The sequence below is a fragment of the Mustelus asterias genome, chromosome 24 (genome assembly GCF_964213995.1).
Source record: "Mustelus asterias chromosome 24, sMusAst1.hap1.1, whole genome shotgun sequence".
Lineage (NCBI taxonomy): Eukaryota > Metazoa > Chordata > Chondrichthyes > Carcharhiniformes > Triakidae > Mustelus > Mustelus asterias.
This window is the reverse complement of record NC_135824.1, coordinates 8,115,102-8,128,512: the sequence shown is the minus strand read 5'-3', so window position 1 is coordinate 8,128,512 and position 13,411 is coordinate 8,115,102. Positions and strand designations below refer to the sequence as shown.

At 45.8% G+C, this 13,411-nt stretch overlaps 1 protein-coding gene across 2 annotated transcripts in view; it reads right to left on the bottom strand.

Annotated features, from left to right (window-relative positions):
• Positions 1-13,411, bottom strand: part of coro2ba (coronin, actin binding protein, 2Ba) — a 166,336-nt gene that overhangs the window by 10,602 nt on the left and 142,323 nt on the right. For both annotated transcript variants that reach the window (XM_078241250.1, XM_078241249.1), the window contains 2 exons: positions 3,287-3,403; positions 1,075-1,179 (listed from right to left, as the gene is read on the bottom strand). In XM_078241250.1, coding sequence (XP_078097376.1) covers positions 1,075-1,179; positions 3,287-3,403 — 222 coding nt within the window. The remainder of the gene's footprint in view (positions 1-1,074; positions 1,180-3,286; positions 3,404-13,411) is intronic.

Sequence of the window (13,411 nt, the reverse complement as noted above, 5' to 3'; positions counted from 1 at the left end):
GCCCTGGTACTACAGAAAGGTTAGGCATAGGATCATAGAATCCCTACAGTGCAGAAGGAGGCCTTTTGGCCCATCCAGCCTGCACTGACAACAATCCTATCCAGACTCTACCCCGTAACCCCATGGATATACCCTGCCAAAGAGCAATTTAGCATAGCCAATCAACCTAACCTGCATAATCTTTGGACTGTGGGAGGAAACCAGAGCACCCGGAGGAAACCCACGCAGACACGGGGAGAACACGCAAACTCCACACTGTCACCTGAGGCTGGAATTGAACCCAGATCCTTGGTGCTGTGAGGCTAACCACTGTGCCACCTTGCCGCCCTTAAAATATAACTGGAAGGATTTCCTTATGAGGAAAGGTTGAACAGGTTGGGCCTGTACCCACTCGAGGTTAGAAGAATGTGAGGTGATTTTTTGAAATACATAAACTTCTGAGGAGGCTTAAGAGGGCTATCACTGAGAGGACATTTCCCCTCGAGGAAGATCTGGAATGAGGGAGCATAGTTTCAGAATAAGGAATTGCCCATTTAGATGAGGATTTTTTTTCTCGGAAGGTTGTGAATCTCGAGCCTCTCTTCCCCGCCAGAGAGCTATGGAAATGAAGTTTCTGAATAGATTCAGGCCTCAGGTAGATATTATCTTGAAGCACAGGGGGCTCTAGAGTCCTGGCAAAGCAGCAGGAAAGTGGAATTGAGGCCATGATCTTAGTGAGTAGTGGATCCGATTGAGGGGACGAATGGCCTACTCCTGGCCCTAATTCCTTTGATCTTTTATGCTCTTACCTGGAATGAGAGGAGACATTCCCCAGTTGGTCAAGCATAGAATTCCGAGGTTCAGGGTTAGTGGGTCGATGTGGGCCGGAATTTTACCGTTCCGGCCGCCATGGGAATTGTATTGGCAAGGGGGCGGCCCATTGAACGGTCCGTTCACCTCAGGTGGGATTTTATGGTTTCGGGATGAGCGAGGCCATAAAATCCCGCCTGTACTGTGTGGTATTGCTCGTTGTTTTGTTATTAATTGCCCCCCTTCTCCACATGACAATGTGTTGTTAAATGACTGATCATTTACCTTTCCAGCTAAGTAAAGCATGTGAGTATCAACATCATAGAAAGGAAACAGGAGCCCAGAGAGTCCATCGATTTCTTCTTCCTTTATTGCCATTGATAAGTCTTCCTGGTGAAAGAAAGAGGATCTAAGTTAAGTAAAAGCGTGAGATCTGGAGAGAAGAATTTGAATCCCACCACGGCAGCTGGGGCATTTAGATTCAAATCATTAAATACATCATGACTTAAAAAGCTAGAATAAATGAACCTACAGGATTGTTGTAAAAATCCATCTGCTTCACGAACGCCCTTGAGGTATTGTTGTCCTTACCTGGTCTGGCCGATATGTGACTTCAGACCCACAGCAATGTTGTTTACAATGTTGGGTGGCATGGTGGCACAGTGGTTAGCACTGCTGCCCCACAGCGCTAGGGATCCGGGTTCAATTCCGGCCTCAGGTGACTGTCTGAGTGGAGTTTGCACATTCTGCCCGTGTCTGCGTGGGTTTCCTCCGGGTGCTCCAGTTTCTTCCCACAGTCCAAAGATGTGCGGGTTAGGTTGATTGGCCATGCTAAATTGGCCCTAGTGTCAGGGGATCAGCAGGGTAAGTATGGGGATAGGGCTAGGGTGGGATTTGTGGTCGGTAAAGACTCGATGGGCCAAATGGCCTCCTTCTGCTCTGTAGGAATTCTATGTTTCTACTCTTAACTGTCCTCTGAAGTGGTCTAGTGAGCAAGTCAGCCATGCAGAAATTTCTTCTCCCAGAGGGTGGTGAATGTGTGAAATTCACTACCACAAAAATAGTTGAGGCCAAAACATTGTGTGATTTCGAAAATAAATTAGATGTAGCTCTTGGGGCTAAAGGGGTCCAGGGAGTAAGGGGGGATCAGGATATTGAATTCAATGATCAGCCATGATCAGAATGAATGGCAGAGCAGGCTCGAAGGGCCGAATGGCCTCCTCCTGCTCCCATTTCCTATGTTTCAGTGAAATGGGCAATAATTGCTGGTCGAGCCAGCAACATCTGCATCCCATTAATGATTTTCTTTTACAAAAATCTTGATGTGGAGATGCCGGCATTGGACTGGGGTGGGCACAGTAAGAAGTCTCACAACACCAGGTTAAAGTCCAACAGGTTTATTTGGAATTACAAGCTTTCGGAGTGCTGCTCCTTCATCAGGTAAAGAAAATCTTGTCACATCTCCCAGGAATATCTTAAAGCATTCTCCTCACTTCAAGTACGGTAACCCTAGGAAAACGCAACCTCCAGGAAGATCTTGCAGACAGAAATGTGTTATTGTTGGTTGAGGGAGGAATGTTGGTCAAAGGGTAGGAGAGACCATCTCACGCCACCCACGCTTGCCTGTTGCTGGTAAATTAAGAATTTCTGTGCAAATTTTGTTTGCTGTCGATCCCTTGGATGAACTCACTGGTCATCATTTTAATTTAATCCTAATATTAATCTAACTTTTAAAAAAATTCATTCTCAGGATATGGGTAGCATTGGTAAGGCTGACATTTATTACCCTTATCTGGAAAGTGGCGCTGGGGTGTCATCTACATTTTCTGGGAGCTGTTTTGTTACAAGCATGTGGTTCGCTCAGCCACATTCGATGGAAGATAAGACGGTGATGTGCATGGTGGCACAGTGGTTAGCACTGCTGCCTCACAGCGCCAGGGACCCGGGTTCAATTGCGGCCTTGGGTCACTGTTTGTGTGGAGTTTGCACGTTCTCCCCGTGTCTGTATGGATTTCCTCCAGGTGCTCCGGTTTCCTCCCACAGACCAAAGGTGTGCGGGTTAGTTGATTAGCCATTCTAAATTGCCTCTTAGTGTCAGGGGGATTAGCAGGGATATGTGGGGTTACAGGGATAGGGCCTGGGTAGGATTGTGGTTGGTGCACACTCGATGGGCTGAATGGCCTCCTTGTGCACTGTAAGGATTCTATGATAAAGGCCAGAGTGGGTGAGGACAGCAGGTTTCCTTCCGTAAAGATCATCAGTGAATAGGTTAGAAGCTGGTGGCCATCTGATGAAGCTTCCAAGAATATGTCCAAACAGGGTTGGCAACTCTATCCCATTGCTCCTTGACCGTGCATTGAGGAGCTGCACCCCAGCACGTTTAGTTCTCAATGCTACCCATCACTTCAAGCAACGGAACCACACAGAAAGCTTCATCCCAACTAGGATGTCCAGGTTATTGAGAGCCAAAGAGATTCTGTTTTTGTTTTGCACTAACCTGATCCCAGAGTGCAATCTGTCTAGTATTCCATCTGGACACACCGGTGGTGAGCAACCTCTTTGTATTCCCCAGGATCACCACCCGGTTCACTTTGTGATTCTTGCAGTTTGCTTCCTGCAGAGACAGAGGAAATCACTTTGATCATATCTTGTCCTGCAGTAAAACCAGAGTTGCTTGGATTCTTGTTAACCTTGGGGCGGCGCGGTGGCACAGTGGTTAGCACTGTTGGCTCGCAGCGCCAGGGACCCGGGTTCGATTCCCGGTTTGGGTCATTGTCTGTGTGGAGTTTGCACATTCTCCCCGTGTCTGCATGGGTTTCCTCCGGATGCTCCGGTTTCCTCCCACACTCCAAAGATGTGCAGGTTAGATGGATTGGCCACACTAAATTGTCCCTAGTGTCCCGGGATGTGCAGGTTAGAGGGATTAGTGGGGTAAATGTGTGGGGTTTTGGGGACAGGGCCTGGGGTGGGATTGTGGTCGGTGCAGACCCGATGGGCTGAACGGCCTCCTTCTGCACTGTAGGGATTCTATGCGAAAACAGTTTCAGCTATTCGCCGTATTGAGTATTGTTGAACAGTGCAGTGTCTGAACCAACGAGTGTTGATTAGAACAATGCATTAAATGTCAAATCGGGTTTGGAAAGAAAAATAGAGGGAAACAAAGATTCAATTGGACGCCACGGTGGCACAGTGATTAGCACTGCTGCCTCACAGCGCCAGGGACCCGGGTTCAATTCCGGTCTCCGGTGACCGTCTGTGTGGAGTTTGCACATTCTCCCCGTGTCTGCATGGGTTTCCGGTGACCGTCTGTGTGGAGTTTGCACATTCTCCCCGTGTCTGCATGGGTTTCCGGTGACCGTCTGTGTGGAGTTTGCACATTCTCCCCGTGTCTGTGTGGGTTTCCTCCGGGTGCTCAGGTTTCCTCCCACAGTCCAAAGATGTGTGGGTTAGGCCATGCTAAATTGTCCCCGAGTGTCAGGGGGATTAGCAGGGTAAAGACATGAGGTTACGGGGATAGGGTCTGGCTGGGATTGTTGCTGGTACAGACTCAATGGGCTGAATGCTTCCAAATGCACTGTAGGGATTCTATGAATTTACAGAGAGATGAAAGAGACAGAGAGGAGGAGTAACTCAAAATCATTTAATATTTTAAAAGGAACTCCAACAACAATTTAAAGGTGATGGAATGAGACTCTACACTTGTTAAAACGAAACAATTTTCAATACCAGAGAGATAGTTTGGCAATACTTAAGCTATATCATGTTAAAATAGACAATTCCTAACATTCTGCAGCAAGTTCAGTCTGTGCCTATGATGACAGGACAGCAATTTTATACATTCAATACATTTAAATGGGGAGCCAGACAGTGAGATGCCATTTTCCCACAGTTTACTGAGGAGTGGTGCACCTTGGCAGTGCTTTTACACCCAGTGAAGGTCGCTGTCCAATTTGTGCTTAAGTAACAATGAGAACCATTTGTCTCGCCATTATTTTCGCGGTAAATTGTGATCCAATTCTACCATCATGTTCCTCTGTCTGCTTTTGATGTCTCAAGAAAGTTCTGGAACATATCAACTCACATATAAATATGAAAAGAGGTAAAAGTTACATGGAGCCTTGCTAGATACAGGTACAGGGGTCGCTGAATTGGATCTTCAATGTTGTAGTTTTATCTCCAACCTACATTTTCATCTACTTAGCCTTTCTGCTGGAGCGGCACAGCGGTTAGCACTGCTGCCTCACAGCGCCAGGGACCCGGGTTCAATTCCCAGCTTGGGTCACTGTCTGTATAGAATTTGCATGTCCTCCTTGTGTCTGCATGGGTTTCCTCCGGGTGCTCCGGTTTCCTCCCACAGTCCAAAGAATTGATTGGCCATGGTAAATTGCCCATTGGTGTCCCAACATGTGTAGATTAGATGGATTGGCCATGGTAAATGTGTGGGATTATGGGGATAGGGTGGGAGAGAGGGTGAGATACTCTGTCAGAGAGTCGGTGCAGACGTGATGGGCCAGACCCTTCTGCACTGTAGGGATTCCATGATTCTGTGATAATGTTGCCTCACATCCTCTTCTCTGAATTATATCTTCCAAATGACTATTTTTTAAATGTGTAGACTAGCAGCCTCCAGTGAATTAACACAGCTACAAGGACTTCAAGGAGCAATGACTAGCGGAGATGCATCTGATACCTAAACTGCCTTGTGTTGTGCATTATTGATGGAGTAATGTAACCGAGATGCCAAGCGACAGTTTAAATATTTAATTAACGCTCTGAAATATATCTGCGCTGCTTTTTCTGCAAAAATTGAACCAATCAAAGACAGCCTGTGAACTCAGTGTTCATCGTTTGACCTCATCGTTTGACCTCATCGTTTGACCTCACAAGACACCAGTGATTGGGGTGGAGAGAGTTCCTTGGTCTCACTGGGCGTGTGGGCAAAGATACCGACCAATCTTTCTGAAAACTGTCAGCGACCTTGGTCAGCGACATCAGCCTCTCTGCCGCGTGTGTCATACATGAATCACTCAGTCATGGATTCCCATCTTCCTTTCCAATTTGCTGATTCATTCGGGCGGTGGTGAGTATGGCAGGCCGCTTTCCGATAACCCAAAGTGCCAGTCTTGTGCTGCGATTCCAGCTATCCTGTTGTCCATCCTCCAATAAACCTCAACCATCTAACACTCTGTAACCTCTATCCGGTCCTGCCTCTTGTGTCGCTCACCTATTACCCCTACACTGGTTCATCAATGGGGTTGCCAACTCTTATAAACATACGACTTAGGAGCAGGAATAAGCCATTGGCCTTTCAAACCTGCTCCATCATTTGAGAAGATAATGGCTGATTTGGTATGGTCTCAACTCCATTTTCCAGTTTGCGCCCCTCCCCACCTCCTGTAACTATTGACTCCCCTGTCTATCAAAAATCTGTCTAATTATGCCTTGAATAAATTCATTGACCCATCCCCCACTGCTCTCTGGGGCAGAGAATTCCACAGACTAATGATCCTCTGTCTCTTCCCTGTCTTATTCTTAAGCTGTGTCCGCTGGTTCAACTTTTCCCACAAGAGGAAATATCTTCCTGCTATCTGTAACGATGCAGGAAGTCCGGCTGGAAAGGAACATAGCTTATTATAGAATGCAAAGTAAAACCACTGTTGTGGTGTACACACACTAGTCCCCGCCTGGGACTGCAATTCAGCAGGCCCAGTCCTAGGCCTGCCTTATGAAAGGCTCAGCTGGGCAGGCCACTGCCTGTTACCAGGGGAACTCATCCTCAACAAGCCCCACAGGGAGATCAATCAATGATTCCCCATGAACCTTGTGGGGATAATCACGGTATCCACCCTATCAAATCCCCTCCGGGGGATCTTTCAGTAAGATAATCTCTCATTCGTCTAAGCTCCAATGGGTAGAGGTCCAACCTATTCAAACTTACTTCAAAGATAAACTCTTTATGTGTCAAGTGAAACTTCTCTGAACTGCTTCTAACACAATTATATCCTTTTTCAAATAAGGAGATCAAAACTACAGAATGCTCCAGATGTCTCAACAAGGCCCTGTACACCTGCAGTAAAACGTCCCTATTTTTATATTCCGTTCCCCTTGCAATAAATGCCAACATTCCATTTGCCTTTCTATTCACTTGCTGTACCTGCACACTAACGTTCGGTGATTCATGCACCAAATGCCCAGATCCCTTTGTACCACCAAGTTCGATAATCTCTCTCCATTTAAATAATTTGCTGCTTTTGCTATTCTTCCTGCCAAAGTGGACAAGTTATCATTTTCCCACGTTACATTCCATCTGCCAATTTTTTTGTCCACTCACTTAACCTGCCCATACTCCTTTATGGGCGCTTTACCCACTCTTGGCAACTTACTTTCCTATCTCTCTTGGTGGCTTCAGAAGATTTAACCTTAATCCAAGTCATTGATGTAGATGGTAAATAGTTGAGGCCCCAGCGCTGATCCCTGTAGCTCTCCGCTAGTTACAGCACGCCGACCTGAAAAAGCCCTATTTATCCCCACTCTCCTGTGGCTAGAGAAAGAACGGCTACAACAATAACTTAGCAACAATAATGGCAATAGTGGCTTTAAAATGGCGATTCTGGCTGAGAGCTAAGCATGCTGGTCAACTTATAGATTAAACCCAGATGCAGGTCATAAAGAGGCTCTGGTCTGGGAGCTGTGAACTGAAGCTTCCTGTGTTGGTCAGGTCTGGGAAGTTGTTTACAATAACGGATACAGCGTGGTTCCGATTTATTGCTGCCATGTGTGGGACGTGTAAAATGAGCTAAGCATCATGGCGTCGTTCAGAAGTAGTTTCACTGGATGTTCGAGCCATGTGATCAGTTTCTGGTTACGCAATTGGCTGGATGACAGAGAATCTTCCGGAAGCAAGTGGAGAATTGTGGATAAAAGACATGTGAGATCTTTGTTTGGCAGCGATAACTCCAAGAGAACATCCATCGCAACAAAGCTTGTACCCGGAAGAATGCTTCAGAGAGAAGAAAATTGATTCTACAGCGAGGATATTTCTTGGCCAAGGTTTTGCTTACTCGGTAGTATCTGTTTTCAGTTAAATACTTAAAATTGATGTTCTGTTAAAGTTCAGTAAAGAGTTAATGAGCTGCAACTGTTTCTGTTTGAGTTGGTACTAGAAGTGTTAAATAAAGAAATAATTGAATTACTATCCTTAATTGTCTCATTAAACTGGAATGTTTGGAAGGTGTTTAAATTAAAGCTGTATAACACTCCACTTTCTGTTAGCTAAGCAAACCTTTCTCTGTATTAATATAATATACACATTTACCCTGCTAAACCTTGCAGACCCCGTGTCTGCGTGGGTTTCCTCCGTGTGCTCTGGTTTCCTCCTACAGTAAGAAGTTTAACAACACCAGGTTAAAGTCCAACAGGTTTATTTGGTAGCAAAAGCCACACAAGCTTTCGGAGCTGCAAGCCCCTTCTTCAGGTGAGTGGGAATTCTGTTCACAAACAGAGCTTATAAAGACACAGACTCAATTTACATGAATAATGGTTGGAATGCAAATACTTACAACTAATCCAGTCTTTAAGAAACAAAACAATGGGAGTGGAGAGAGCATCAAGACAGGCTAAAAAGATGTGTATTGTCTCCAGACAAGACAGCCAGTGAAATTCTGCAGGTCCACGCAACTGTGGGGGTTACAAATCGTGTGACATGAACCCAATATCCCGGTTGAGGCCGTCCTTGATGCTGTCTTGATGCTCTCTCCTGTCTTGATGCTCTCTCCACTCCCATTGTTTTGTTTCTTAAAGACTGGATTAGTTGTAAGTATTCGCATTCCAACCATTATTCATGTAAATTGAGTCTGTGTCTTTATAAGCTCTGTTTGTGAACAGAATTCCCACTCACCTGAAGAAGGGGCTTAGAGCTTCGAAAGCTTGTGTGGCTTTTGCTACCAAATAAACCTGTTGGACTTTAACCTGGTGTTGTTAAACTTCTTACTGTGTTTACCCCAGTCCAACGCCGGCATCTCCACATCATTCCTCCTACAATCCAAACATGTGCAGGTTAGGTGGATTGACCATGCTAAATTGCTCCTTAGTGTCAGGGGGACTAGCAGGGTAAATGCATGGGGTTATGGGGAAAGGGCCAAGGTGGGATTGTGGTCGGTACAGACTCGATGGGCCAAATGGCCTCCTCTGACCTGTAGGATTCTATGATCTAATCCTCCTGACACTAGGGTCAATTTAGCATGTGCAATCAACCAAACCCACACATCTTTGGACTGCGGAAGGAAACCGGAGCACCCGGAGGAAACCCACGCAGACACGCGGAGAATGTGCAAACTCCACACAGACAGTGTGGAGGAATTGAACCTGGGTCCCTGGCGCTGTGAGGCAGCAGTGCTAACCACTGTTTCACCGTCTTTCTTTTCTTTTTGTTCTAGTCTTTTCTTAATGGATTTTGAGGAAATGCTGGTAAAAACTGTACTTAAAAGAACAATTAAAAATTGGGAACTTGTGTGTTTTTTGGAATTTGTCTCAAACCAAAAAGCCCCTGGAAAACAGACTCAGCACTGCCCTATTGTGAATAAATATTTTGCATGTTTGTTTTGATTATTTTGATAAATTAAAAAATTAATTAAAAGGAACATTTTGTCCGAAGTACTTGTTGAAAAAAAGCAACTTCAGCGTTCTATGCCAAGCTTTGCTGACTTTAATTATTCAGGCCCTAATATGGCATTGAGTTTTGAACCTTACGTTGCTCTGTGACCTTTGACCAGGTGTTTTTATGCACAAAAACAACTAATCTCATCCCCGAGAAACAATAAATTGAATGATTGCCACATTTCTTCACCTGTCTAGACCCCGCACTCTAGGACTCCTTCAATAAACCTTCCCACATCACATTTCTCTCGGATCCCATCCCTTTGGCTAAAGCTGTCCTAACCTCTCCTTCCTTGGCTCAGATCCATTTTCCTCCCATTCTCCTGAGTAACACCTTGGATGCTATATAAATGCAGGCTTGTGTTTATGTTTGATATTAAGTTATAGGCAGAAATCTTTTAAAAAAATTACAAAGGCCTTTCTCTGACACATCTGGCCATACCACAGTTGGCAGAAAGGAATTTTCAGTATATCGAGGGAGATTATAGCCCTCACTATTGGCAAGTTGCTTTATCAGGAACAGCATCATTCCAGAGCCAGGCCCAAGGCAGAAAGAACATCTCCCGAACCATCTCCCAGCAGAGATCATGGCCTTTCCAGCTTCTGAATTACCTGATTTTTGCCATCGCAACAGAATAACTGACATATATTTACAGCTCCACGACCATGCGGTAAGAAGGGGCAATTTGACCAGGGTAATCATCCCTGGTTGCTGTTAAACTGGGCAGCACGGTGGCACAATGGATAGCACTGCTGCCTCACAGCGCCAGGGACCCGGGTTCGATTCCGGGCTTGGGTCACTGTCTGTGTCGGAATTTGCACGTCCTCCCCATATCTGCGTGGGTTTCTTCCCACAGTCCAAAGATGTATAAGTGAGGGGGTTTAGCCATGGGAAATGTGCAGGGGTACGGGGATAGGGCGGGGTTGTGTCATTAATCATAGATTTATATTGTGCTGAAAGAGGCCATTCAGTCCATCATATTCCGGCCCCAAACTGGGGGTCATAAATAATAGTCATTAATAAATCCAACGGGAATTCCGAAGGAACTCCTTTCCTCTGGAGTGGCGGGATGTGAAACTCAGCATCCACGGGGAGTAGTTGAGGTAAAGTAGTGTAAATACATTCGAGGGAAGTGAGGAAGACATGAGGGAGAAAGGAGTGGAAGATATGGGTGAGGTATGTGGGGAAATAGGAGCAAGAGGACCTTCGTGCGGAGTATAAAGACCAGCATTGACCATCTGCACTACTTTTCGATTTGTTGGATGTGCATTCCACCCACTTCTGCAGGATTCTCACCTGGTAAGTTAGGCAAAAAAATGACCTCCCTTTGTGATGCCAGATTCCAAGGAGATCCATTCGGCCAATTGTGTCTGTGCCAGCTCTTTGCAAGAGCTCTTGGGTTAGTCTCTCCCCACCGCACCCCACCCCCCCACCGCCATCCCCACCTGAACTCTGCGCTTCCCCGAATGCCTTGCACATTTTTTCCTTTCCAAATATTTATCCGACTCTCCTCACAAGTTAACGTTGAATCTGTTTCCACCAGTCTTTCAGGCAGCGCCTTGCAAGTGAAGATAAAGTATTTTTAGTTTGAATAATGGTGATGTTAAACAGTGACCTCTGCAGATTGTGAAACAATCTGCATTGATTAGCTTTAAGAGGGAGACAGGAAAACCCTAGAAGAACTCCGCACAGAAAAGTCATCGAGAAAACAAGGCAATGATAGCGCTGCAGGTGTTGCTAGGGATATCTCCTTGGTAACAGAGAATATCTTAACAAGTGAATATCTGCTAATTTCTCCCAGCTATTTTCTGGCAATGCCACTTTTACAGCAGATTAGCATCTGGCTTTTCTCCCAGTAGTGGTGAGGCCCAAGGAGTCTGCAGTGATTCCTGGCACCAAATAATTAGTGTATTCAATTTACTGCCACTGTGGTGTTTCCTCTGTTTTTGTGGCCCAGTGGGTAGCAGTTTTGCCTCTGAGTCAGGAGGTCATTGGTGCAAATTCCTCTGAGGCAAAAAGTCATGGGTTCAAATTCCTCTGAGGCTGGAGGTCAAGGTTCAAATTCCTCTGAGGCAGGAGGTCATGGCTGACACCTAAACGCCCACTGCAGCAACTCCCTAAGTCTCTTTCAACAACATCTTCCAAACAGCCATCTATATCTTCTTCTTAGGCAGTCCCTCAGAGCCGAGGATCACTGGCTTCCAACCTAAAAATGAGTTGGCAGGTGACTGCGGAGTTCACCGCACGGCCTACAGTCTGTGCCACAGGCGGGCGGGGGGTGGTTGGAGGAGTGGGCGGATGGAGTGCCCGGGTTGCCATACGCTCCTCTCACCATCGACACTTGTCTTCAGCTCAAGGTGTTCAGTGGCTTTTCTGTGACAGCTTGGTGTTTCTTGTTCACAGGTTGTAACTATCATGTATTGTGCCAGTACTGAGTCAATGACAACTGAAGCCCATTTTTCTGTTGTTTATTACAAATGTCCGTTCAGAGATACCTGGGTGGCACGGTGGGTGGCACGGTGACACAGTGGTTAGCACTGCTGTCTCACAGCGCCAGGGACCTGGGTTCGATTCCTGGCTTGGGTCACTGTCTGTGCGGAGTCTGCACGTTCTCCCCGTGTCTGCGTGGGTTTCTTCCGGGTGCTCTTGTTTCCTTCCACAGTCCGAAAGACTGGTTAGGTGCATTGGTCGTGCTAAATTCTCTCTCACTGTACCCAAACAGGCGCTGGAGTGTGGTGACTAGGGGATTTTCACAGTAACTTCATTACAGTGTTAATGTAAGCCTACTTGTGACACTAATAAATAAACTTAAACTTAGGAAGTGTGGCACTATATTAAATAGCAGCAGAAGTAGACATAAGGTTCCTTGAGTCTGTTCTGCCTTTTCATTAGATTATGACTGATCTGCAACCTCAACCTCACTTACCTGCCCGACCTCCATATCCCCCGAGAATCCAAATATCTTTCTATTCCAGCTTTCAATGGACTCAATAATGGAGCATTGACAATGCTCTTGCATAGAACATTCCAAAGATTCACAACTCTCTGAATGAAGAAATTTCTCCTCACCTCCGTCAGAAATGGTTCTACCCTTGTGCGTCCTTCAGTCGCGGGAAACAACCTCTCAGCGTTTGCCCTGTCAAACCCTCCCAGAAGCACACACTTCAATGAATTTTCTCTTTTACATTCCAGAGTGTGTAAGGCGCATTCTGCTTAATATCTCCTCACAGGTCAATCCACTCATCCCAGGATCAATCTCGTCAATCTCCATTGCATCCACCCTGAAGGTGAGGATATCCTTCCTTAGGTACAGAGACCAAAACTGTGCCCCAAGTTTAGCCTCAGCCTCTATCCATTTGAAGCAAGACTTCTAGTCCTCCAAACCTCTTACAATGAGGGAAAACATATCATTTTCTTTCCTAATGACTTGCTGCACCTATACGTTAACTTTGAGTTTCTTGCACAAGGACATCTGATATCACAGAATTGTTATGGAGCAGAAGGAGGCCATTTGGCCCATCATGTCTGCACTGGCTCTCCATATGGCTTAGTGCCATTCCCCTGCCTTTTCCCCGTACCCCTGCACATTGATTCTATTCAAATAATCATCTAACGCCATCTTGAATGCTTCAATTGAACCTGCCTCCACCAAAATTCCAGATGGAACATTCCAGACCCCAACCACTCGCTGTGTGGAAAAGGTTTTTCTCACATCACATTTGTTTCTTTTCCAATCACTTTAAATCTTATTCTTGATCCTTTTACGAGCGGGAACAGTTTCTCCCTCTCTACTCTGTCCGGCTCCCTCATGATTTTGAACATCTCGATCAAATCTTCTCTCAGTCTTCTCCTCTCCAAGGAGAACAGTCCCAATCTCTCCAATCTACCCTTAGAATTGAACTTTCCCATCCCCGGAACCATTCTTGTGAACATCTTTTCCCAAGTCCTCACCATTTCAAAATAATT